This window comes from Camarhynchus parvulus, chromosome 10 (assembly GCF_901933205.1).
Source record: "Camarhynchus parvulus chromosome 10, STF_HiC, whole genome shotgun sequence".
Classification (NCBI taxonomy): domain Eukaryota; kingdom Metazoa; phylum Chordata; class Aves; order Passeriformes; family Thraupidae; genus Camarhynchus; species Camarhynchus parvulus.
This window is the reverse complement of record NC_044580.1, coordinates 3,190,284-3,216,456: the sequence shown is the minus strand read 5'-3', so window position 1 is coordinate 3,216,456 and position 26,173 is coordinate 3,190,284. Positions and strand designations below refer to the sequence as shown.

Genomic DNA, 26,173 nt, shown 5'->3' with positions numbered 1-26,173 from the left:
GGGGCTGAATTTTGGGATCAGTTTCCACAGCCCCACCCAAGGCTCCCTGGAGATCCACGGAATTTGTGCGGTTTTCAGGATAGCAGCAGCGCCCTGGGCGGGATTCGGGAATTTCTTCCCCTTCCTGTTGATTCCCGGCTCGTCTGGAAACCCCAAATCCACATCCTCACCCCATCCATCCCAGCTGGAATTTCAGGAATAATCCTGGATCTCGCTATTCCCAGGGATAAAATGGAGTTTAGAAGTCGGATCCTGTGAAATGAACCCAAAACTTCCACTGGGGCCGCGGTTTTTATCCCACAGTGGGAAAAGTTTGTGGGAATCCCAGAGCTTCCCACAGAGACCTCGGCTGCCCTTTCCCTAAAATCCCTCTGGATAAGGAATTTTGGTGCTGGAGAGATCCAGGCTCTGATTTTGGGGTCGATTCCATTCCCAAGCTGCTGCAGGGAGGGATTTTGGGATATCCCAGGATTTTGGGGGTTTGGGGTGGGGGGGAACAGGGAAATTTGGGGGATCTTGGGATGCTCCAGAATTGGGAAGGTTTTGGGGGTTCTCCAGCACTGGGGAGGATTTGGGATAGCTGGGAACGACAGAAGTGTCCCCTGATCCAGGAGGGTTGGGGACAATCGGGGGGAGCCCAGGAGTGGCCGTCTCAGGGAATTTTGGGATGCACAGACCAAGCGAAGCCCAGCTGGTTTAGATAAAAAAAAAGGAGTTTATTCAAGGTGTTTATAAAAAAAGTAATTATTAATTCACGGTATTTATTAGAATTGTTTTTTTATTACAGGTGTTTATGATGGGTATTTCTTAATTAAAGGCATTAATTAAAGGCATTAATTAGAGGCATTTATTGCTGTCCCTACAGGGCGTTACAAGGCCAGGGGGCTGCAGGGTGTGCCCAGATCCCACTGGGAATTCCGGTGCTGTTTCCCAGTCCGGGGGCCATGGACATTCCCAAAATCCCCCGAGGGTTTCCCGGGACACCCGGAGAAGGAATATTTGTCCCGCCGGGAATTCTGGAGCACTTGGGGAATATTTATGGCTTCAAGGCAGCTCAGCTTCTCTGCTGTTCCCAATCTTTCCCCCATTCCCGCCGGGAACACTTTGGGAATCTTTGGCTCAAGCCTGGTGGGTCCAGTCCAGACGGGTTTTTGGGATGGAGGTCAGGGGGTTTTTGGGATTCCTGCAGCATTCCAAGGCCTTGGAGGTGCTCGGAATGCTCCTACAGGGATAAAACCGGTGAATTTCTTCCCAATCCAAGGCTGTGGGTCCAACCCAATCCTCTGTCCCATCCGTGTCCCCCAAGACCCCACGTCCAGGGATTTTATCCTTGGATCCCTCCCCGGCAGCAGCCGTGGGTGGCTCTGGGGCAGGATTGTCACCACTGTCACCTCCTGCGGCTGCCTCAGATCTGGGCAGGGACAAAAGCCGGGAATTGGTGGCAGATCCTGGCTGGATCCGGGCTGGATCCACCCCACGTTCCCTGAGTTCCTCCAGGAACGGGAACGGCAAGGGCTGCATCACCACCCCTGCGGTGGCCCCGTCGGGCTCCGGAGCGCTCCCGGATGCCAGAAGCTCAGCAAAGGCACTACGAGAGGGAAAACTATGGAAAAAACGGGAATCCTGAGGCACCGCCCGCCCGCCCTTCACCAGAGCAGCAGCCCCAGAGCCAGCAGCAGAATTCCCAGGCGGAATTCCTGGGCTCCCGCGCCGCTCCGGGCCTGGCCGGCCACGCGGTAGACGATGACCAACTTCTCGCCCATGCCGGTCGGGTCCAGCTCGTCGCCCTTGGCGCAGCTGTGCCCGCCGGGGTGCCCGGCCTGCGGGTCATCGCGGGGCAGCTCCTCGGCCGGGTTGGCCGAGCCGGCCAGCGCCACGTTGACGGACACGTCCCTCGTGCCCACGTCGTTGACCGCCACGCAGGTGTAGGTGCCCTCATCCTCCTTGCCGAAGTCGGGGATGGCCATGGTGCCATTCTTGAAGGCCAGGAAGCGCTGCCGGCCCACCTTGGCGCCGCCGTCCCGCGCCACCGTGGGCCCGTGGATGTCCACGCGGCGCTTGGCCGTGCGGATCTGCCAGCGGATCTCCGGCGGGGGGCTGCCGGCCACGCTGCAGTGCAGGCTCAGCGTCAGCCCGTCCCCCGGGCCCGACAGGTAGGTGAGCTGGGCCGAAGGCGGCACGCAGAGCGCGCTGGGGATGTCGGTGACCGGCCGGCCCCGCAGCCGCGCCGGCGCGGCGCACAGCGTGGAGCCGGCCCTGGAGAGCACCACCGAGGTGTCGTGCGCCCACTCCTTGAGCCAGAAAAGCTTGCAGGAGCAGTTGAAGGGGTTGTGGAAGAGCTGCAGCTGCGCCAGCGCCGGCAGCCCCTCGAAGGTGCCGCTGGCCAGCGTGGCCAGCTCGTTGTCGTTGAGCCAGAGCGAGCGCAGCTCCCGCAGGCCAGCCAGCGCCCCGCGGGGCACGGCGGCCAGGCGGTTGTTGCTGAGCTTGAGGATCTGCAGCGAGCTGAGGTTGCGCAGGTCCTGCCAGGGGAAATCCGCCAGCCGGTTGTGGCTCAGGTCCAGGTTCTTGAGGTGCGGCAGCGCGGCGAAGGCGCCGGGCTCCACCGAGGAGATGTGGTTGTAGCCCAGCCACAGCGACTGCAGCTCGGGCACCTCGGCCAGCGAGGCGCGGCCCAGGCGGCCCAGGCGGTTGGCGGAGAGCGTGAGGATGGTGACATTGGGGGACAGGCCCCGTGGCACGTCCCGCAGCTCGCGGTAGGCGCACTCGGCCAGCAGTCGCCCGTTCTTCTTGGTGGAGCAGGAGCACGGCGTGGGACAGGCCAGGCCTGGCGACAGGAGCGTCGCCAGCGCCAGGACGCCCAGCAGCGGCCTCATCCTCGCGTCCTGCCGGGGACAGAGATGGGAATGAGCCCTGCCAAACAGCCGGGATGGGAAACAATTCCAGCAGTTTGGGAGATCCCCTCAATCCCGGCCCCTCTCCCCCTCGAGCCCGTCCTTCCCTCTCTGGAAAACCTTTTCCGGGTTTGGGATGAAACGCTGTTTGGGATGAGGAGCGGGAGCCGGGGGGTTCCGGGTTCCTCCCGCTGAGCTGAGGAGGAACAGAGCCGCCGCAGCTCTTTCCCAACCAGCCTTGCCATAAATCACGGAATTTTCGGGATTTCCAGCGGGCTCGCAGGCCGTGTCATGGAAAAAACCCGGCGCCTTCTCTCAGCCAGGGACTGTGGGGTCCCCGCGGCCGCTGGAATCCTTGGGAAGGGAATTTTTCCCGACTTAACTCCTCATTCTCCTCTGGGTGACTTCTCCAGGGCGCTCCAGAGGTTCGTTCCCGCTCGGAATTCCCAGCAGCTGGCAGCCAGACCCCTTTGTCTGAGCCTCGCAGGCCAGCTCCCCTGCCCTCCATTCCCAGCCCTGCCATTCCCGGCGGGAATTTCTCGGGAATAAACCCCGTCGGGATCCGAGGGGTGCCAAAGGCGCCCCGCTGGCTCTGGGGGAGCTCCAGGTGGCATTTCGGGGTGCCCAGGGAGGGACAGACCCCATCTCCCGCGACCTGGGGAGGGCAATCCCGGGATTTTGTCCCTCCTGGAGCTGCGGGTGGCATCCCACCCCTTTTCCCGAGCCCCCCGGGGCTCCCCCCACCCCTTCCCGGCGCATTCCAGAGCCGTGAATAACCGCCCTGCCTCCTTCCCTTCCCTCCTTCCCCGCAGTTTGTTCCCGATTTTTCCCCCGGTTTTCCCCCGCTCCAGCCCCGCTCCCCGGGCCCGCGCCCCCGCCCCGTCACCGCCGGTGGAGCCCCGGGGTCCCCGCTCCGCTGGGCTCGGTCCCGCCGCTCCCGGGCCCTCCTCGGCTTCTCCTCCTCCTCCTCCTGCCGCTGCTGCTCCTCCCGGCCCGTCCCCTCCCCGTCCCCCGGGCCCGGATTGTTTTCCATGGCACCGACCCGCGCCCGCCCGCGGGGCCTCGGCTCCTCCAAAATCCCCTAAAACCCGTTAGAACACAGCCCTGAGCCCAAAATCCCTTAAAAAACAGTGACCCCAAGCCCCTGCCCCCCAAAATCCCCTAAAACCCGTTAGCACACACCCCCGAGCCCAAAATCCCTTAAAAAACAGTGACCCCAATTCCCTGCCCCCCAAAATCCTGCCAAACCTCATCAACCCACACCCCGGACCCCAAAAGTACCCTAAAACCTGTTAGCACACACCCCTGAGCCCAAAATCCCCTAAAAAACCATCACCCCAATTCCCTGCCCCCCAAAATCCCCTAAAACCCCATCAACCCACACCCCGGACCCCAAAATCCCCTAAAGCCCATTACCCCACACCCGCGAGCCCCCAAATCCTCTAAAAAACCATTATCCCAAATCCCTGTCCCCCAAAATCCTCTAAAACCCTGTCACCCCACACCCCTGCCCCCCAAAATCCCCTAAAAACCCATTACCCCATTCCTTGTACCCCAAAATCACCTAAAACCCATTACCCCAATTTCCTATACCCCAAAATCTCTCCAAACCCCGTCCTCCCACACCTCCGCCCCCAAAATCCCCTAAAACTCCCTCAGCCCTATTTCTTGTCCCACTAAATCTCCTGAATCCCGTCACCGCAATTCCCTGCTCCCCCAAATCCTCTAAAAACCCATTACCCCAATTCCCTGTGCCCCAAAATAACCTGTCACCCCAATTCCCTGCCCCTAAAATCTCCTAAAACCCCATCACCCCAAATCCCTGTCCCCCAAGAGCCCCTAAAACCTCATGACCCCAAATCCCTGCCCCTAAAACCCCACAAAACCCAATGCCCCAATTCCCTGTCCCCCAAAATCCCCCAAAACCCCATCACCCCACACCTCTGCGCCCCCAAATCTCCCAAAATCTCATCCACTCCAAACCCTTGACCCCCAAAATCCCCCAAAACCCCATTTGGGGACAGGGTTTGGGGTCAGGGTTTGGGGACAGGGTTTGGGGTCAAGGTTTGGGGTCAGTGTTTGGGGACAGGGATTGGGGACAGTGGGGTCAAGGTTTGGGGACAGGGTTTGGGGACAGGATTTGGGGTCATGCTTTGGAGACAGGGTTTGGGGACAGGGGTTGGGGATAGGGGTGGGGATAGGTTTTGGGGTCAGGGTTGGGTTTAGTCTTTGGGAACAGGGTTTTTGGGCAGGGTTTGGGGTCAGTGTTTGGGGACAGGGTTTGGGGTCAAGGTTTGGGGTCAGTGTTTGGGGACAGGGTTTGGGGTCAGGGTTTGGGGACAGGGTTGGGGATAGGTTTTGGGGTCAGGGTTTGGGGACAGGAGGTGAGAAGAGGGTTTGGGAACAGGGAGTGGGGACTGGCTTTGGGGACAAGGCTTGCAGACAGGGTTTGGGGACACAGGGTGGCAGGGTGACCCCACAGAGGGGTTGTGGGGCCAGGGCTGGGTCAAGAGGGAGGAGAAAATCCCCAAATTCTCCAAAGGGATGGCACCGGGGATGTCACCAGGGGATGGCACCAGGGATGACACCAGTGCCACCTCCTCGTGTCCCTGTGGAGAATTCCCAAGAAAAGCTCGGAAAATTGGGATTGTGGGGATTTCATCCCCCAGATCCCACAAGGGAATGGGAACGGTCCCTGTCCACCCCAAACTGGTCAAACTGGGAATTCCCAACTGGTCAAACTGGGACATTCCTGACTGGTCAAACTGGGACATTCCTGACTAGTCAAACTGGGACATTTTCCCAACTGCTCAAACTGGGAATTCCCAACTGGTCAAACTGGGACATTCCAAACTGGTTAAACTGGGACATTCCAAACTGGTCAAACTGGGACATTCCCGACTGCTCAAACTGGGACATTCCTGACTGGTCAAACTGGGACATTCCAAACTGGTTAAACTGGGACATTTTCCCAACTGCTCAAACTGGGAATTCCTGACTGGTCAAACTGGGAATTCCCGACTGGTCAAACTGGGAATTCCCGACTGCTCAAACTGGGACATTTTCCCAACTGGTCAAAGTGGGACATTCCCAACTGCTCAAACTGGGAATTCCTGACTGGTCAAACTGACACATTCCCAACAGCTCAAACTGGGAATTCCTAACTGGTCAAACTGGGACATTTTCCCAACTGGTCAAACTGGGACATTTTCCCAACTGCTCAAACTGGGACATTCCAAACTGGTCAAACTGGGACATTTTCCCAACTGGTCAAACTGGGACATTCCAAACTGGTCAAACTGGGACATTCCCGCTGCAGGGCTGGAATTCTCTGCTCATTCCAGCCGTGGGGATAAAACCAGAGGATTTTTGGGAATTCTGAGCACTCCGTGGATGCTTTAACCATTCCCAGCAGGAATTTTTTCCAGGAAAAATGCAAATCCCCACCCCCCATTTATTCGTGGCCTCCTGGAGAGCAGCAAATCCCGGCCTCATCCCGGATTCCCGGGAATCCACAGTTCCCTAATTAAAGGCAGCTGGAATGATTGTTCTTTTCCATTCCCGCCGTGACTCCAGAGCACGACACTCAATTATGGGGAATATCAACAATTATGGGAATATCCGCAATCATGGAAATATTCACAATTATGGAAATATTCACAATTATGGAAATATCCACAATTATGGAAATATCCGTAATTAATTATGGGAATGGCGACAATTGTGGGAATATCCACAAATCATTATGGGAATAGCAACAATTATGGGAACGTCAACAATGATGGGAATATCCAGGCTCTGCCAGGCAGATCTGAACACCTGGAGCAGCCTCGGACTCCTGGGATTTGGGGGATTTTGGGAGAATTTTGGGGGGATTCGAGAGGGATTTGGGGAATTTTTGCCCTCGAGAAAGGTATGTTGGATTGCCAGGGGGGGATTTCATCGGTGGGATGGGATTGGGAGCAGAAATCCTGTGGGAATTTTGGGATGAGTGCGGGGATCCCTTAGGGATCAAGGTGACATCATCAGGGAGAGGAGTTTGGGGAGAAAAAAAAGGCAAAAAAAAAAAAGGTGAGGTTTGGGGTGTTTTTATACAAAAAAAAGAGAGGTAGGGATTGTAGAAATTCCATCAAGAATTAAATACACTACAGATAAAATGATAAATAAAAGATGTCTAAAATGACAGAAATCATATCTAAAATGATAAAAGCATATCTAAAACGATATAACAAAGATAGAAATTATAATAAAAATGATAGAGAATGATCTGGAAAACGACAGAGAATGATCCATAAAACGATGGAAAACACACATCCGTGGGATGTTTCCTTGCTCCAGCGGATTCCGATGCTCACCGGGGGAAAATGGAATTCCTTTTTTTTTCCTCTCCGGGGTGAATTTATAGGGAAGATTTAATGGACTTGGGCGATTCCCTTCGCACGCAAACGCGATTTCCGCGCCTGCTTTATGGCCGGAAAAAATGAATTGATGTTTTTACGATATTAAAAAAAAAAAATGTGTAAAACACATCAAAGGAGGCGGCCGTGGCGGTGCCACCTCCTGGCTGTCCCCTCCCCGCCCTGGGGACAAAACCCCGGTTTTTCTCCCCCAAGCACGGAGGCGGCTCCACTTTCAATCTCTTTTATTGACTCGGCACGGACAGGAGCGCGCAGAGGGAGCGCCCGCGGCTCTCCGCGGCCCCGGGCCCAGCGGCCGGCGGGGCTGGCGGCCGCCGTGGCCACCGCGGCGAGCTCGGCCGCGGGCTCCGGGCGCGTCTGCGGCTCACACACTTGGCTACAAGGCTACTCTACCCAAAACACACCGAGGGGAGGGGACGGGACCGGGAACCGGGAATTGGGCACCGGGGATCGGGGATGGGGATCGGGGAGCTCCCGGCCTCTCGGGGTGCGGAGCTGTCCCCGTGAGCCCGGTGCTGAACGGGGTGAGCGGGACCCACCGGGAATGAGAGCGGCGGGACCGGGGAGAACCGGGACCCACCGGGAACGGGAGTGGCGAGGACCGGAGAGAAGAGGGACCCACCGGGAATGAGAGCGGCGAGGACCAGGGAGAACCGGGACCCACCGGGAACGGGAGTGGTGGGACCGGGGATCAGCACCCGGGAGTGGCAGGGACAGGGAAGAACCGCGACCCACCGGGAACGGGAGGGCGGGGACCGGGGAGAACCAGGACCCACCGGGAACGGGAGTGGTGGGACCGGGGAGCACCAATATCCATCGGAGGCTGGAGAGAACCGCCCGGGAGCGGCGGGGACCGGGAATGTCGGCACCCAGCGGGGCGCGGGGAGCAGCGCCCGGCACTGCCGGGGACCGAGGAGCCCCGGGATCCGTCAGGAAGCGGGAAAACCGCCCGGGAGCGGCGGGGACCGGGAATGTCGGCACCCGCCGGGGGAAATCGGGATGCGCCGGAGCGCGGTGGGGACCCGCGGGGACACACCGGGGAGCGGCGGGGACACACCGGGGAGCGGCGGGGACAGCTCCGGGCTCGGCAGGAGAGAACCGGGGAGCAGAGGGGACTCACCGGGCACCGAGGAGCGGCGGGGACTGAACCGATTCCAGCAAAGAGAATTTGGGGCAATCGGGCTTTTTGTTTTTAGCCGTTTTCTCGGGGTTTTTTTCGTTTTTTTCCTCGGAAGGGAAAGCGAACCCGGGGCTGGCGGGCCGCGGAGGGAGGCGGGGGAGAGGGAATCGTTGTTGCCGCCGAGGCGGCAGCGAGCACCGCCGGTGCCCGAAATGGAAACGAAATCGTGGGAGGCTCATCCCGGGGGCACCGGGCGAGAAGGAGAAGGGGGGGAGGAGGAGGAGGAGGGGAAGGAGAGGCGGGGATGGCTCCGCTCGTCCCCGGAGGTTTTTCCCCGGGCGGAGCGGGGTGTGGGAGCGGGGGCAGGGGGTTCGGGGGGCTCAGCGGGGCCGCTGCCGGTAGTTGCCGTTGATCTCCGGAGAGATGGTGACGGCCTCGGCGCCCAGCGGCAGCTTGTCGCTGTACTCGGAGCGCACCTCGAACTCCTCGGCGCCGCCCTTGGACTGCGACTCCGCCATGGAGCTGGCGGCCACGCTCTCCTCCCGCTCCAGCTCCGCCGCGCCTTCCTCCTCCCTCCCGCGCCGCCACCGCGCTCCTTCTTCATCCCCGGCCTCCTCCTCCTCCTCTTCCTCCTCCTCCTCGGCCTCAGCCTCGCCGGGACCGAAGTTCTTCTCGGACTCCAGGTAGGAGGCGCGGGGGTCGAAGTCGGCGGCCATGCGCTTCTCCATCTGGTCGGGGTTCTGCGCCTTCATGATCAGCTTGTAGGGCTTGGCCTGCAGCTTGGCGAGCAGGTGGCACCACGTGGCGCCCAGCAGCGGCAGCGTGGCCAGCAGCAGCAGGAAGATGCTGACCACCACGATGATGATGAGCGACGGGATCTCCTTCTTGGTGGTGAACACCACCTGCACGCGGCACTCCTCGCCCGGCGAGCTCAGGCACACCGAGTAGTTGGTGCCGGGGCTCAGGCCCTGGAACCAGTAGGAGTTCACGCCGGCCTCGATCTGCGACCACTGCAGCAGGGCGTGGCCCTGGCGGCCCTGCTGGCACAGGTAGAGCACGCCCAGGTGGCCCCCGCCGGGCTGGGTGGGCGTCAGCTGCACGCGGGCGTCGCGCTCGGCCACGTCCAGGGCGATGACGCCCAGCTCGAAGCTGTGCCGCTTGAAGTCGCCGCTCTGGTTGAAGGCGTGGTTGGAGATGTACTTGGAGCCCCCCGCCGAGGCCCCGCACTTCTTCTCCAGCCCCGGCGGCTCCAAGGGGACCCGGCCCCGGCCCTCAGGCTCCGGCGCCGCCGCCGAGCCGGGCCGGCTCTGCCGGGTGGGGCCCAGCGCTTTGCCCCTCTCCTCCGGGGTCAGCACGCTGTTCTTGGCCGCCTCGGTGCCGGGTTTCTTGTCGCCCGCCTGCCCCTTTCCGCCCAGCGGGTCCCCACCGGGCACCGGCGGGTATTTCTGCGGGCCCGCCACCGCCACGCTGACCGAGGAGTGGTTGCTGCCCACCTCGTTGGTGGCCACGCAGGTGTAGGTGCCCTCCTCGCGCTTGCTCAGCTGCGGGATCACCAAGGTGCCGTTCTTGAACGCCACGAAGCGCTCGGGCTCGGGCCGCGGCTCCTCCTTGGCCGCGCTCTCCGGGCCGCTCCCGCCCAGCTCCAGGCTCTGGCCGGCCGTGCGGATCTTCCAGCGCAGCTCGGGCGGCGGCGAGCCGCTGGCGGCGCAGTGCAGGCTCAGCGTGAGCCCGTCGGGCAGCCCGGCCGCGTCCAGCTCGGGCGAGTGGGTGATGCTGACGGCGGGCGCGGCGCAGCGCAGCTCGGGCAGCTTGGCCAGCGGCACGCCGCGCAGGCGCTCGGGCAGCGCGCAGGCGATGGAGTCCTTCTCGGGGATGGAGATGAGCGTGCTCTCCATCCAGCGCTTCAGCCACTGCAGCGAGCAGGAGCACTCGAAGGGGTTGTTGTAGATCTGCAGGTGCGACAGCGAGCTCAGCGAGTCGAAGATGCCCTCGGCCAGCGTGGCGAAGCGGTTGTTGTTGATGCGCAGCGAGCGCAGGTCCTTGAGCGTGCGGAAGGCGTCGGGCGGCACCAGCGCCATGCGGTTGTTGTTCATCTTGAGCAGCTGCAGCGCGCTCAGGTTGCGCAGGTCCCGCCAGGGGAACTCCACGATCTGGTTGTGGCTGATGTCCAGGTTCTTGAGCTGCGCCAGCACGGCCAGCGCGCCGGGCTCGATGGTGGCGATCTCGTTGTGCGCCAGCCACAGCGAGCTCACCTGGGTCACCTCGGCGAAGGCGCCGCGGGGCAGCGAGCTGATCTTGTTGGCCGACAGGCTCAGGGTGGTCACGTTGGAGGGCAGCCCCGCGGGCACGGCCTGCAGCTCCTTGTAGGCGCAGTCGGCGAACTGGTGCGCGTACTTGTCCACGCAAGCGCAGGGCTCCGGGCACGCCCGGCCCGAGCCCAGCAGGGCCGCCAGCAGCAGCGCCAGCAGCGGGGCCATGTCCCCCTGGCAGGGGACAGCGCGGGGCTCAGCGCCAGCGCGCCCCGGCCCCGCCCGGCGGCGGGAGGTGGAGGCGGCGGGGCCGTGCCCCATTGTCTGTGCCCGGCTCCCCCCGGCTGCCGCCCGCTGCCTCCCGCGCATCCCCTCCTCGCCCTCGCCCCCGCTTTCCTCCCCTTGCCGTCGGCTCTTCCCACCCTTCTCGCTCTCTTTTTCTCGGCTCAGTCAGGTTTTTCCTTCTCCCCTTCCCTGCCCGGCTCTTCCCACCCTTCTCGCTCTCTATTCCCCGGCTGGAAGGTTTTTCCTTCTCCCCTTCCCTGTCCAGCTCTTCCCACCCTTCTCACTCTCTATTTCCCGTCTCAATCAGGTTTCCCTTCTCTCTCCCCTGGCCGGTTCTTCCCACCCTTCTCACTCTCTATTTCCCGGCTCGATCAGGTTTTTCCTTCTCCCTTTACCAGCCGTCTCTTCCCACCCTTCTCACTTTCTTTTTCCCGGCTCTATCAGGTTTTTCCTCCCCCACTCCCCCCTCCCCGCAATAACCAACTAATTAACCTCCATTTTCTTTATCCTCCGCTTTCATCTCTCCTTCCCCAATTATTTCTTTCGCTTCCCCCTCCTCTCCCTTCCCTCCACCTCTCCCCTCCCTCCACCTCTCCCCTCCCTCTCTCTCTCCCCCGTCTCTCCCTACTTCATCCCCACCCTATTCCCCCTCTCCTGTCCCCCTGTCCCCCGCCACTCACCCTCTGCTAGGTGCCTCTCCGCCACCCTCAGCCCTTCCCGGCGCTCCTCATCCTCCTCCTGCCAGCCGGCCGAGGGCCGGGGGGACCGGGGGGACCCCGCCCGCTGCCCCCGCGCCTGCCGGGGCTGAGCTGCGAGCGGCGGCGGGGCCGTGCGGGCTCTGGGCTGCCGAGGCGCAGCGAGAGGCAGCGATTTGCATTTCTGCCAGCCTCCCCCTCCGCCCGCCCGCCCGCCACCCCCTTCCTTCTCCCAGCCCACCACCCACCCACCCACCCACCCACCCGGCCGGCCGGCGCCGCCCGCGGCCGCTCCCGCACCGCCGGTACCCCCGAAAATACAGAACTATCCCCCCAAAAAAGAGGGGGGGGGGGTGCCGGTGCTGCTCGGCCCGCGGGCGTTCTCCGCCGCTCGGCCGCTGCTGTGCGGTTCCCCCGGAGCCGCGGCGATGCCGTCGGGGCGCGGCTCCCCCCCCGTCCCGCCCGCGCATCCCTCGGAGGATGGAGGAAAAGCAGGTGGGAGCCTCCCGGGCCGCTATTCCCGATCCACGCGGGAATTCCAGCGGCCCGTGCGGGCGCTCAGCGCGCCTTGAGCCCGCAGGGAGGACGGGGACGGCAGCCGGGGGGACGCTGCTCCTGCATCCCGCCCCCGGAGCGTGCTCCCCGCGGAAAAGCGGGACCCGGGGAGCGCGGGGCGCCCCGATCCCCGGGCGGGAACCATCGACCGGGCAGGGATCGATCCCGCCTCTCCCGCCGCCTCTCCCGCTCCCGAGCCCGGCCCCGCCGTCCCCGCCCCGCGGCGAGAGGCCAGGGCCAGGGGGAGCGGCGGGGACCGGGGCGGCGAGCGGCTCCTCCCGGTGTCGCCGACACGGCTGAGTCGCGACAGAGAGCGGCCCCGCCCCGAGCTGTGCCTGCCGGCAGCAGTCCCCATTCCAGGAATGGATGGATGATGGATGGATGGATGGATGGATGGATGGATGGATGGATGGATGGATGGATGGATGGATGGATGGATGGATGGATGGATGGATGGATCCATGGATCCATGGATCCATGGATGGATGGATGGATGATGGATGGATGGATGATGGATGGATGATGGATGGATGGATGATGGGTGGATGGATGGATGGATGGATGGATGGATGGATGGATGGATGGATCCATGGATCCATGGATGGATGGATGGATGATGGATGGATGGATGATGGATGGATGATGGATGGATGGATGATGGGTGGATGGATCCATGGATCCATGGATGGATGGATGGATGATGGATGGATGGATGATGGATGGATGATGGATGGATGGATGATGGGTGGATGGATGGATGGATGGATGGATGGATGGATGGATGGATGGATGGATGGATGGATGGATGGATGGATGATGGGTGGATGGATGGATGGATGGATGGATGGATGGATGGATGGATGGATGGATGGATGGATGGATCCATGGATCCATGGATCCATGGATGGATGGATGGATCATGGATGGATGGATGATGGGTGGATGATGGATGGATGGATGGATGGATGCATGGATGGATGGATGGATGGATGGATGGATGGATAATGGATGGATGCGTGGATGGATCCATAGAGGGCACAGATCCATTCCCATCCCCACACCAGATTTATCCCATTATTTTCCCATCCCATTTCCCCCTCTCCCTCTCCTCACTCCCTTTTCCCAGTATTCATTTGGAAATTCATTGCTGGGGCTGGGAATTATTGATCACATCCCATCTGGATTGTCAATGTCATTCCAGCAGAGCCATTCAAGCCCTAAAAACACATGGAAAATGGGATTTTCCTGGTGTGGAAAGGAAATTTGGGACAGTGGGATTTTTGTGGAATTTTTAGACATATTTTTCCAGGATTTGGGGGTTTTGGGAGCTGTTCTGCCCTCCTGGAAGTGCCAGCCCCATTTTTTGGGCTGGATGAGCTTTGGGGCAGGGAAAAACTCATGCCAATCCCACAGTCTGGGAGTGTGGGAATAACATCCCAGATCCTTTGGGATCGCTGCTGGATTGGGAATAATGTCCTTGGTCCTTTAGGATTGCTGCTGGGTCAGGAATAACATCGTGGATCCTTTGGGATTGCTGCTGCGGGATTGGGAATAACGTCCTGGATCCTTTGGGATCACTGCTGCGGGACTGGGAATAACATCCTGGATCATTTGGGATTGTTCCTGTGGGATTGGGAATAATGTCCTGGATCCTTTGGGATTGCTGCTGTGGGATTGGGAATAGCATCCTGGATCCTTTGGGATCGCTGCTGTGGGATTGGGAATAACATGCTGGGTCATTTGGGATCACTGCTGTGGGATTGGGAATAACGTCCTGGATCCTTTGGGATTGCTGCTGTGGGATTGGGAATAATGTCCTGGATCCTTAGGGATCGCTCCTGTGGAATTGGGAATAGCATCCTGGATCATTTGGGATTGCTGCTGCGGGATTGGGAATAACATCCTGGATCCTTTGGGATCGGTGCTGTGGGATTGGGAATAACGTCCTGGATCCTTTGGGATCACTCCCCCTCCCATCCTGCTCCCTCTTTCCCGTCCCCTCTCCCCGTCCCGGTAGTGCCACCACCCGGGGGTGACCGAGGGACTTCCGGGGGGACACGCGGGGGGGTCCAGGTGGGCACGTGACCAATGGCCGTGTGACAATGGCGGTGACACCGTGCCCGTGTCCTCGGGGTCATCGTGTCAGTGTCACAGGGTCACAGGGTCACAGGGTCAGCGTCACCAGGGTCAGTGTCACACATATCAGTGTCACACATATCAGTGTCACAGGGCCACCATATCAGTGTCACAGGGTCACCGTGTCAGTGTCACAGTGTTGGTGTCCCCGTGTCAGTGTCGCCAGTGTCGCAGGATCAGTGTCACAAGGTCACTGTGTCAGTGTCACAGGGTCACCGTGTCAGTGTCACAGTGTTGGTGTCCCGGTCTCAGTGTCACCAATGTCACAGGGTCAGTGTCACAGGCTCAGTGTCACACGTGCCAGTGTCTCCAGTGTCACCAGTGTCCCATGCGTGAGTGTCACAAGGCCAGTGCCACAGGGTCAGTGTCACCAGTGTCACACGTGTCAGTGTCACACTGTCGGTGTCCCCGTGTCGCTGTCCCCAGAGCAGCGCCGGCCCGCGAGCCGCTGTGCAAGGGGGACACCTGGTGGTGGCACTGCCTTGTCACAGCCAGCCCCGCTCGGCGACACCGCCCGCGCCACGACACCGCCACCCAGTGCCACCCGCATGGGACACCCGGTGCCACCTGCATGGGACACCCAGTGCCACCTGTATGGGACACCCAGTGCCACCTCCATGGGGACACCCAGTGCCACCTGCATGGGACACTCAGTGCCAGCTCCATGGGGACACCCAGTGCCACCTCCATGGGGACACCCAGTGCCACCTGCATGGGACACTCAGTGCCACCTGCATGGGACACCCAGTGTCACCTGCGTGGGACACCCAGTGCCACCTCCATGGGGACACCCGGTGCCACCTGCATGGGACACCCAGTGCCACCTCCATGGGGACACCCAGTGTCACCTCCATGGGGACACCCAGTGTCACCTGCGTGGGACACCCAGTGCCACCTCCATGGGGACACCCAGTGCCACCTCCATGGGGACACTCAGTGTCAGCACCTCCAGGATATTCTGGGAAGAGGGTTTGGGATGGGGATTTTGGGGTCCCCCTGTGTCCCCACATTCCCCGGACAACGTCACTTTTGGGGACACCCTTGAGGCCGAGGAATTCTGGAATTTTCGGCTCCAGCCGGGAATCCCAAAGGCCGGGATGGGGACAGGACCAAGTTCCACCCACAGACCAATGTCCCCGTGTCCCCAAAATCCTGGAAAAGGGATCCCAGTCCTGGCTGGTGGCTTGGGGCTGGGTGGGAACAGCCCTGGGAGCAAGGAATGGGAATTTAATCCATGGAAAACATTCCTGGGGTGGGAAGCCCCAAAATCGGGATCTGGGAATCCCAAACCCAGCCAGGATTGAGGCAGGAACGTGCAAATCCTGTGAATTTAATCCATGGAAAACATTCCTGGAGTGGGGAAGCCCAAAATCGGGATCTGGGAATCCCAAATCCAGCCAGGATTGAGGCAGGAACACTCAAATCATGGGAATTTTGTGAGCCCCAAAAATGGGATCTGGGAATCCCAAATCCAGCTGGGATTGAGGCAGGAATGGGCAAATCCCGGGAATGTAATCCATGGAAAACATTCCTGGAGTGGGCAGCCCCAAAATCGGGATCTGGGAATCCCAAACCCAGCCAGGACTGAGGCAGGAATGCACAAATCCCAGGAATTTTGGCACTCCCAAAAATGGGATCTGGGAATCCAAAATCCAGCTGGGATTGAGGCAGGAACACTCAAATCCCAGGAATTTTGAGATCCCCAAAAATGGGATCTGGGAATCCCAAATCCAGCCAGGATTGAGGCAGGAACGTGCAAATCCTGTGAATTTAATCCACGGAAAACATTCCTGGAGCTGGGGTGTCCCAAATAAAAAATAGGACCTGGGATAAAAGCAGAGCCCTGAATCCATTCCCTGTTTTCCCACAGGACAATCCCACACCGTTTTCCTGGGAAACGGAAATTCCATTTCCCTCTTTCCCTGGATTTTTGTGGGAATGTGGCTGGAACGGGCTCCTCCACTCATGGAATGTGGGAATTTTATCCCCGGGGTGTCTCCTTGCCCTCGGGGATTTCTCCTGTCCCGAAAATGCCAGGAACAGGTTTTACCCCAGAATTCCCAGGTTTTCCCTTTGCTCGGGATGGGTTGGGGCGGGAAGAAGAGGAAGCAGCTGGAACTTCATCCCAGAGCAGCTTTATTGAGGGGAGACATAAAAAAACTGGGATTTCAAGCCCTCATTACACCAGGAAAGCGACCCCAATCCCAATCCTAATCCCAATCCCAATCCTAATCCCAATCCTAATCCCAATCCCAATCCCAATCCCAATCCCAATCCCAATCCCAATCCCAATCCCAAGGAATTCCCTGCTCCAAGTGCTGATGGGGGATCCCAGAGGGGATCCCACCCTTGGGATCATCTCCCCACCTTTGGGGGGCTCAGGAACGGGATCCGCCGGCACAGATCCCAACTTGATCCCAAATTTTATTTTGGGATCAACCCAGACAGGATTTAAGAGGAAAACAACATTCCCAGGAAACCCCAAAGCATTAAAAGGGAGATCCCAGCAGATCCAGGTGGGATTTGGGGCCACTCTGGAACACCAGAGCTCAGTCCAGGAATACATTTGGGATTGGCCAAGAAGAGGAAAGCCCAAGCAGAAATCTGGGAATGGGAGGCCGGGAATTGCGGGATGAGGCTGGAGGATCCCATGGGACGTCAGCACGGAGGCGGCTCCGGTGTCACCGTCACCACCACGGTGTCCTCGTCGCTGTCGTCCGAGCTGCAGATGATGATGCTGCCGCCCTCTGCGAGGGAAATCCCAAAATTCCGGATCCCACACGATCAACGTTCCCGAGCTTTGCACCGGGAACCAACCTCAGCGTGGGGGGAACCCTTGGAATGGTGGTGACTACGTGGATCCTGAATTCCAGGGATCCCTCACCCCATGGATCCTTCATCCCATGGATACTGAATTCCATGGATCCTTCATCCCACGGTTCCCTCATCCCACAGATGCCTCATCCCAATGTTCCCTCATCCCACGGACCCTCCATCCCATGGATCCCTCATCCCATGGATCCTTCATCCCAATGTTCCCTCACCCCATGGATCCTTTATCCCATGGATCCCTCATTCCATGGATCCCTGACCACGTGGATCCTTCACGTCATGGATCCTTCACCCCTTGGATCCTTCACCCCATGGATTCCTCATCCCAGTGTTCCCTCACCACATTGATCATTCCACGGATTCCTCATCCCAGTGTTCCCTCACCACATCGATCCTTCATCCCATGGATCCCTCATTCCATGGATTCTTCATTCCATGGATCCCTCATTCCATGGATCCCTCACCCCATGGATCCCTCATCCCACAGATCCCTGACCACATGGATCCTTCACCTCATGGATCCTTCACTCCATGGATCCTGAATTCCACAGATTCCTCATCCCAATGTTTCCTCACCCCATGGATCCTTCATCCCATGGATCCCTCATTCCATGGATCCCTCATTCAATGGATCCTTCATCTCATGGATCCCTCATTCCATGGATTCTTCATCCCATGAATCCCTCACCCCATGGATCCCTCATCCCACAGATCCCTGACCCCATGGATCCTTCACCTCATGGATCCTTCACCCCATGGATCCCGAATTACACAGATTCTCCATCCCACGGATCCCTCACCCTAGGGATCTGGACCCTCCCCCCCCCTTGGCCAAGATTCCCATGGGATGGGGGCACAGAAAGGCCGGGAATGATCCCATGGGATGAGGAAAAGCAGGATCCCAGGCACGGTGACATTCCCGGTGCCCACCTGTGTCACCGGCACGGACGCAGTTGTGCCGCGACGTGGAGGGGCCGGGCTCCGTCTGGAATTCCCACTGGGATTCGGCATGGCTGGGGCCCGGCTCGTGGTCGCATTCCAGCTTCAGGATCTTGGGAGACACCTGGCTGCCCCTCTCCGTGCTGGGCAGCGGCCGCTTCTTCCAACAGGGGAGCCGGAGAGGCTGGAAAAGCAGGGGTGGGATTGGGGTGGGATTGGGGGTGGGGTTGGGATTGGAAATGGGGTTGCGGTGAGGTTGGGTTGGGTTGGGTTGGGATTGGGGTGGGGTTGGGTTGGGATTGGGGTGGAATTGGGGTGGAATTGGGGTTGGGATTGGGGTGGAATTGGGGTGGGATTGGATTGGGATTGGGATTGGGATTGGGGTTGGGGTTGGGATTGGGGTTGGGATTGGGATTGGGATTGGGGTTGGGATTGGGGTGGGATTGGGATCCCAGCGGATCTCACCTGGATGGGATGGAGGGACCGCACCTCCTCCACATGGATCTCCTCCAGGCTGGGGGAGGCGCTGTGGGGTTTGGGATGGGTTGGATCCTCTTCCTGCGGGAAGAGCGGGGAGTTAGGATGGACCTGGGTCCCAGTGGAGGGGCGGGACCACCCTCGGGAATGGGGAAACTGAGGCACGGAGGGTTTGGGATGGGTCTGGGGGCTGCTCCCGTGGTCGCTGCCATGGTCATGGGATGGAGCAGTGCCCGGTGGGATGTGGGAACTTGTGGGTGAGGAAACCCTGGAATAGCGGGGTGGGGAGGGAAAGGAGAGGAGCAGGTTTGGGATGGGGCGGGAGCACCCCGATGTCTCACCAGGTTGTTCTCCAGGGCCACCTCGACCTCGGGGACATCTGGGGACGGAGAAAACCGGGATGAGACCCTGAGCCGGGGCCTCCAGAGCCAGGAAAATCCCACCTGGCAGCTCCAAACCCCTTCCCTCCGGATTGGAGCGGCCCTGGGCGCTTGGGAGGCCCCGGGGAGCCGGGAATGAGCATGCCCAGAGCCACCGGGATTGGGGGACACCCAAAGGGCTCCACAAAAACAACAGAGCAGATCCCGGCTCTGGGGGGTGAGGAGCCAGAGCAGGGAAATGGGGCAGAGGAGGAGGAGGAGAAGGGGAAGAAGGAGAAGAAAAAGAAAACATGAAGAAAAAGAAGAAGGAGGAGGAGAAGAAGGAAGGAGAACAAGGAGAAGAAGGGGAAGAAGGAGGAGGAAGAAAAGGAGAAGGAGAAAGAAGAAGGAGAAGGAGAAGGAGAAGGAGAAGGAGAAGGAGAAGGAGAAGGAGAAGGAGAAGGAGAAGGAGAAGGAGAAGGAGAAGGAGAAGGAGAAGGAGAAGGAGAAGGAGAAGGAGAAGGAGAAGGAGAAGGAGAAGGAGAAGGAGAAGGAGAAGGAGAAGGAGAAGGAGAAGGAGAAGGAGAAGGAGAAGGAGAAGGAGAAGGAGAAGGAGAAGGAGAAGGAGGAGGAGAAGGAGGAGGAGAAGGAGGAGAAGGAGGAGAAGGAGGAGAAGAGGGAGAAGGAGGAGAAGGAGAAGAGGGAGAAGGAGGAGAAGAAGACAAAAAAGAAGAAGAAGAATCCAGCGCTGTCCCTGCTCACGGAAGGCGCTTTGCAGCCGGCCCAGCCCAGAGCTCCCTCCCAAGTCCGGCCCGGCCCGGCCCAGCACTCACCTGGCCGGCCCGTGACGCGCTCCACCAGCGCCCGCAGCCGCGCCCGGCACTCGGCGAGTCGGGCGGCTCGCGGAGCTCGGGGGCTCGGTGGCCGCAGCCGCCGCAGCTCCAGCAGCGCCGCCTTGACGAAGGGCTGCATGTCCATCAGCTCCTGCTGCCGCCGTAGCGCCCAGCCTCTCCACCAGCCTCTCGGCCGCCTCCCGCAGCAGCGTGCCCCGGCCCCGCAGCAGCTCGTCCGCCAGCGCGCTCCGCCCGCGCTCCGGCGCGCCTCCAGCAGCGCCCGCAGCTCCTCGGCCTCGTTCGCACCAGCTCCTGCAGCCGCTTCGGCGCTGGCGCGACGCGCTCCCAGCCGCTCCGCTGCTCCCGCCCGCCGCCGCCTGCCCCGCAGCCGCCCCAGCGCCGCCTGAAGGAGCGGCGGAGCCGCCGCAGGTCCCGGCGCAGGGAGCGCTGCTCGTCCTGGCGCCGGCGGCTCTCGGCGCGGAGGTCGCGGAAGGGAGCGTGGCGAGTGTCCAGCAGCGCGCACGGACAGCACAGCGCCCGCTCGCAGCGAGGGCAGTAGATGCTGGAGGGGGGACACACGGGTGGCGTCAGGGAGCGGTGGCAGCAGGGACACGCGGGGGGGGTACAGCCCAGAGCTACCGGGATTGGCTCCCGGGATGGGGAGACGGACACGGGGCAGCGATGGACAGCGATGGATGGGGGTCAGCGATGGACAGGGGTCAGGGATGGACAGTGATGGACAGGGGTCACAATGGACAGGGGTCAGGGATGGACAGGGGTCAGGGATGGACAGGGGTCAGTGATGGACAGTGATGGACAGGGGTCAGGATGGACAGGGGTCAGGGATGGTCAGTGATGGTCAGTGATAGTCAGCGATGGTCAGTGGTCAGTGATGGTCAGTGATGGTCTGTGGTCAGTGATGGTCAGCGGTCATGGAGCAACAGGAGTCAGGGATGGACACTGGTCAGGGATGGACACTGGTCAGTGATGGTCAGTGATGGTCAGTGATGGTCAGTGATGCTCAGTGATGGTCAGTGATGGACAGTGGTCAATGATGGTCAGTGATGGTCAGTGACGGTCAGAGGGCAGGGATGGACAGTGGTCAGCGATGGTCAGTGATGGTCAGCGATGGTCAGTGATGGTCAGTGATGGTCAGCGGTCAGTGCCCATTCCAGGACATCCCAGGCCATGTCCAGCCCCCTCTGGAGCCTTTCCCCAAATCCCCGTTGGAGCTCCCCTGGCTCCCCGGGGTCTCTGTGGGGTCACTGCCATCAGTCCCCAATGGCAGAGCTTTGGGGACAGGAGATTTGGGCACAGGAGGGGATTTGGGGACGGGATGAGGTTTGGGTACAGGATGAGATTTGGGAGCAGCGTGAGATTTTGGGGCAGGATAGATTTGGGCCCATCCCACTCCAACCTATTCCGGGCTGGAACATCAGCCCCAAACCTCCTGGAGCAGGGCAGGATTTGGGGACAGGATGAGATTTGGGGACAGTGTGAAATTCAGGGATGGGATGAGATTTGGGGACAGGACAAGATTTGGGGATAGGATGAGATTTGGGGCCAGAATGAATTTGGGGGGGCAGAATGAATTTTGGGAAAAGCACAACACTTTGGGCAGGGGACGAGGTTTGGGGACAGCACGAGATTTGGGGATGTGGGACATTTGGGAGTGCGGTGAGATTTGGGGACAGGATGAGATTTGGGGATGGGACGAGGTTTGGGGCCAGGACAAGATTTGGGGCCAGGACACAATTTGGAGATAGGACAAGATTTGGGGCCACGGCAATGTTCAGGGACAGGCTGAGGTGCGGGGACAGCGTGAGGTTTGAGGATAAGGTTTGAGGACAGGAGATTTGGGGATAGGACAAGATTTGGAGACCAGACAAGATCTGGGGCCAGCACACGATTTGGGGATAGGACAAGATTTGGGGCCGGGACACGATTTGGGGCCAGGACAGGATTTGGGGCCGGGACACGATTTGGAGATAGGACACGATTTGGGGCTGGGACACGATTTGGGGCCAGGACAGGATTTGGGGCCGGGACAAGATTTGGGGCCGGGACAAGATTTGGGGCCGGGACACGATTTGGAGATAGGACACGATTTGGGGCTGGGACACGATTTGGGGCCAGGACAGGATTTGGGGATAGGACAAGATTTGGGGCCGGGACAAGATTTGGGGCCGGGACACGATTTGGTGCCATGCCCGCACTCGGGGCCGGGCCGGGGCTGGGCGCGGCGCTCCCACCTGCACACGCGGCTCTCCTCGGGGTGGCTGGCGCTGGAGCAGAAGAGGCTGCAGGAGCCGCGCGTGTCCTCCAGGAACTGCCGCGCCGAGCCCGCCCGCAGCTCCTCCACCCTGCGCACCCTGTGCGCCTTCTTCTTGTGCCACCACTGGTGCTCCTCCAGGCAGCGCCCGCAGAAGAACTCCTCGCAGTCCGAGCACCACACCAGCGCCGCCTCGGCGCGGCAGCGGCTGCAGCCGGGCCCGCCCGAGCTGCGGATCTGCCGCCAGAGCTGCAGGCGGCTCCGCAGGTTGCAGAAGAGCAGGTTGTCCACGGCCGGAGCGCCCGTGGCCGCCTGGCAGCGCGGGCACTGCTTGGTGTCGCTCAGACAGCCCGGGCACAGCGTGTGCAGGCAGCGCAGCAGCCGCGGCTGCGCCGAGTCCTGCCCGCAGCCATCGCACCGCAGGAACTGGAAATCTTCGTCCTCATCCTCATCCTCATCCTCCGCCGCCTGGCACGGAGGGGAGGCCGACGCGGCGGGGCCCGGCTCCGGGTGAAGCTCCGGTTCCGCTTCTGGCTCCGGTTCCGTCTCCATCTGCGGAGGTGCGGGATTCTCCCGTGGGATGGAGGAAGTTGGGGCTCGGCCCCGTCAATCCCGCCCGGGGTTCTGCTGTCCCGCCCCTCGCAGGTTCCTCCCCACCCTCCCCGAGCTCTCGGCCTTCCTGGAATTTGGGATTTCCCAAGCGCCGGTGGAAACGAAAGCAAAACGGTTTCGGTGCCGCCGCGGCCACCGCCCCTTCCTGCTCCGACAGAGGGGAAAGCGGGAACACCCTGGCAACGATCCCAAACCTCCCTGGCAGCGACCCCAAAACCCTCTTGGTAGCGATCCCAAACCTCCCCGGCAGCGACCCCAAAACCCCCTCGGCAGTGACCCCAAAACCCTCTTATCAGTGACCCCAAAACCCCCTCGGCAGTGACCCCAAAACACCCCAGCAACGCTGTCCCCAGCACCTGCCCTGTCCCCAGAGGTTTCCCCAGGGGTGTCCCCAGCCCTGTCCCCAGAGATGTGCCCAGAGGTGTCCCCAGCCCTGTCCCCAGAGGTGTCCCCAGCCCTGTCCCCCTCGCCACTCCTCACCCCCAGCTCGGCAGAGCGGACAAACCCCCCCCCCCCGTCCCCCCAATAAATATTTGGGGGAGCCACGAAAAGCCGGGACCCCCCTTCCCAGCCCGCCCTAAAAACGCACCCGCCCCCTCTGCCCGGGCACGAACCGCCCGCCGGTGCCTCCGGGTTGTCCCCGTGTCCCCCGGGGGGCTCCGGTTTGTCCCCGTGTCCCCCCCGGTACCTGCGGGGTCGCGGCGGGGCCGGGAGCGGCGGGAGGAGGAGCGGGGAGAGGGCGGGGAGAGGGAGGGACGGACGGACGGAGGGGCGGAGGGAGGGAGGGACGGAGGGAGGGGACACCGGGAGCTGTGGGGCGGTGCCGGTGGAATCCGGGAGCGCGGGGAGCGGGGGGGTGCGGGATTGGGGTTGGGATTCTGGGATGGGGATTTTGGGATCGGGATGGGGATGTGGGATTGGGATGGGGATGTGGGATGGGGATACGGCACTGGGATGGGGATGGTGGGACTGGGATCAGGATGTGGGGCCGGGATAGGGATGTGGGATCGGGATGGAGATTCAGGTACTGGGATGGGGATGTGGATGTGGGACCGGGATGTGGATGTGGGACCGGGATTCAGGGACCGGGATCGGGATGGGGATTCTGGGATCGGGATGCGAATGGGGATGTGGGACAGGGATTCATGGACCGGGAAGGGGATGTGGGACCGGGATTCAGGGACCGGCAAAGGGATGATCCCGGCCCCGGGCAGGCGCTGCCGGTACCGTGGGGCGGTTCCGGTGTCCGAGCCCCGCCCGCGCCGTGCCGGGGCCGCTTCGTTCCCATTGTCCCCGCGCGTCCTGGAGGGACAATCCCGGCCCCATTCCCGGCCCCATTCCCGCCCCATTCCCGGCCCCATTCCCACCCCGCGACAGGGAGGGGGTGGCACCGCCAAAAGGCCGGGGCGGGGATTTTGGGGACAAAACCCTTCCGCCACCCCCTTTTATGGCTGGCGTGGCCCGATCCCGAATCGCCGCGTTCCCGGAACGGGATGCGCTCACCGGGCCGGGCTTTGGGACCGGATCCGCTCCGGCGCCGTCACATGACGGAGCCGCCAGGAAGCGCCGCCGCTCCTCTTTCCTGTCCCCATCCCCGCTCTGGCGACAACGCCACCTCGCCGAGTGTCACCAGTGTCGCCAGAGCGGGGCCGGGACCGCGGGAGGATCCCGGAGCTCCGGGGCAGTGTCCCCGCCGTGGCACCCGAGGCGTCACCGCTCGCGTTTGTCACCAAAAAAACCCCAAAAGATTTTATCGGTCCTCAGCCCAGCCGACCCCAAATCTCGTCCTGGTGTCCCTGAAGTGTCACCAAGCCCAGGTGACCCCAAACTCTGTCCCCAGGTGACCCCAAATCCTCCAGTGCCACCACCTCAGGTGACCCCAAACCCTTCCATGGTGTCCCTCAATGTCCCCAACCCAAATGACCCCAAATTCTCAAGTGTCATTCTGACCCCAGTGACCCCAAATCCTGCCGTGGTGTCTCTTGAGTGCCACCACCCCAGGTGACCCCAAATCCTCAAATGTCACCACCCCAGGTGACCCCAAACTCTGTCCCCAGGTGACCCCAAACCCTGCCGTGGTGTCCCCTGAGTGTCACCACCCCGGGGGACCCCAAACTCCAACCTGGTGACCCCAAATCCTGCTCTGGTGTCCCCTGAGTGTCCCCAATCGTGGGGAACCCCAAATCCTCGAGTTTCACCAACCCCGGGCGACCCCAAACCCTTCTGTGGTGTCCCTTAAGTGTCACCAGCCCCAAGTGACCCCAAACTCTGTCCCCAAGGGACCCCAAATCCTCGAGTGTCCCCCTGACCCCAAGGGACCCCAAACCGCTCTGTGCTGTCCCTCGAGTGTCCCCGGATCCCGGAATTCCCCGGGATTTGCCCCATTTGGGGTCACATTCCCAACCCCAAAAATTCCTGGCAATCCCATGGGATTCTCCTGTTCCCATCTGGAATTCCCATGGAAACCCCAACCCAGAGCGGGAAATCCTCGCTCTGGGGGAAATTCCCAAATATTCCCAAATATCCCAAAGGGATGTGCTGAAATTCCCAGGAAATCCCAGGAGATCCCGGGAAATCCACCCCGAAGGAATTCCCAAGGATTTGGAGGGGCTGGAGAGGGAAATCTGGGATTGGGAAAAATGGGAATTCTGGGATCCTAAATCCCACTTTGGGATTGCAAAAAATGGGAATTCTGGGATTCCAAATCCCACTTTGGGATTGGGAGAAATGGGAATTCAGTATCCCAAATCCCAGTTTGGGATTGGGAATTCCAGGATCCCAGATCCCAATTTGGCAGTGGGAAAAACGGGAATTTGGGGATTCCAAATCCCACTTTGGGATTGGGAACTCTGGGATCCCAAATCCCAGTTTGGGATTGCAAAAAATGGGAATTCTAGGATCCCAAATATCAGTTTGGGATTGGGAAAAAATGGGATCCCAAATCCCAGTTTGGGATTGCAAAAAATGGGAATTCTAGGATCCCAAATATCAGTTTGGGATTGGGAAAAACGGGATCCCAAATCCCAGTTTGGGATTGCGAAGAATGGGAATTCTGGGATCCCAAATCCCAGTTGGGGATTGGGAAAAATGGGAATTCTGGGATCCCAAATCCCAAAAATCCAGGTTTTCCCAGAATCCCAAATCCCAATTCTGGGATCCCAAATCCCAAAACTCCAAAATTTCCCAGATTTTTGGCCCTTGGAAAAGGGGGAAGAGCTTGGAATTCCCATTGGGATTTGGGATCAGCCTTTTTCCAGCAGGAGAAGGAGGGAATTTGGGATCCTGGATGGGTTTTTTCCCAATTTTTCCTGCCTTTGGAGCTCCCTGATCCCAAAAATCGCAGGAATCCCTCTGGAATCAGATCCTCTCCTTCCCCAGCTGGGATTTTCCCCAGGAAAAACCTCTGGGAAAAGGGAAAAGCTCTTCCCAAATTCCCATTTTTCCATTCTGGAAAATCCAGGAATGGGAACAAAATTTGGAACTGTTTTTTGGGGAAAAAA

General features: G+C 60.4%; 3 protein-coding genes across 4 annotated transcripts; all 3 read right to left on the bottom strand.

Moving 5' to 3' along the window:
- Window positions 1–714: 714 nt before the first annotated feature.
- LOC115907650 (immunoglobulin superfamily containing leucine-rich repeat protein-like) lies at window positions 715–3,884 on the bottom strand. Of its 2 annotated transcripts, none has more exons than XM_030955649.1 (2): window positions 3,778–3,884; window positions 715–2,882 (listed from the first exon to the last, which is right to left on the bottom strand). In XM_030955649.1, the coding sequence occupies exon 2, from the start codon at window positions 2,871–2,873 to the stop codon at window positions 1,647–1,649; it is 1,227 nt and encodes a 408-aa protein (XP_030811509.1). In that variant the 5' UTR covers window positions 2,874–2,882; window positions 3,778–3,884; the 3' UTR covers window positions 715–1,646. The 2 variants fall into 2 exon arrangements, with proteins under 2 accessions (XP_030811509.1, XP_030811510.1); XM_030955650.1 differs by lacking the exon at window positions 3,778–3,884 and adding an exon at window positions 3,275–3,614.
- Window positions 3,885–7,614: 3,730 nt separating this feature from the next.
- ISLR2 (immunoglobulin superfamily containing leucine rich repeat 2) lies at window positions 7,615–11,791 on the bottom strand. The gene is made up of 2 exons (XM_030955591.1): window positions 11,644–11,791; window positions 7,615–10,912 (listed from the first exon to the last, which is right to left on the bottom strand). Exon 2 carries the CDS (start codon window positions 10,904–10,906, stop codon window positions 8,810–8,812), a length of 2,097 nt encoding a protein of 698 aa, XP_030811451.1. The 5' UTR covers window positions 10,907–10,912; window positions 11,644–11,791; the 3' UTR covers window positions 7,615–8,809.
- A 4,868-nt stretch (window positions 11,792–16,659) lies between these two features.
- Window positions 16,660–23,382, bottom strand: PML (promyelocytic leukemia). Its single transcript, XM_030955442.1, is given in 10 exon segments — window positions 16,660–17,096; window positions 18,112–18,304; window positions 18,586–18,678; window positions 18,939–18,976; window positions 19,790–19,947; window positions 19,949–20,051; window positions 20,054–20,089; window positions 20,092–20,351; window positions 22,042–22,613; window positions 23,263–23,382. Coding segments are annotated over 9 exon segments (1,542 nt in total). The 5' UTR covers window positions 23,263–23,382; the 3' UTR covers window positions 16,660–17,007.
- Between the last annotated feature and the right edge of the window lie 2,791 nt (window positions 23,383–26,173).

Excerpts from the sequence above, each read along its gene's own strand:
- LOC115907650 (XM_030955649.1), bottom strand. The coding sequence starts at position 2,873 with ATGAGGCCGCTGCTGGGCGTCCTGGCGCTGGCGACGCTCCTGTCGCCA.
- ISLR2 (XM_030955591.1), bottom strand. The coding sequence starts at position 10,906 with ATGGCCCCGCTGCTGGCGCTGCTGCTGGCGGCCCTGCTGGGCTCGGGC.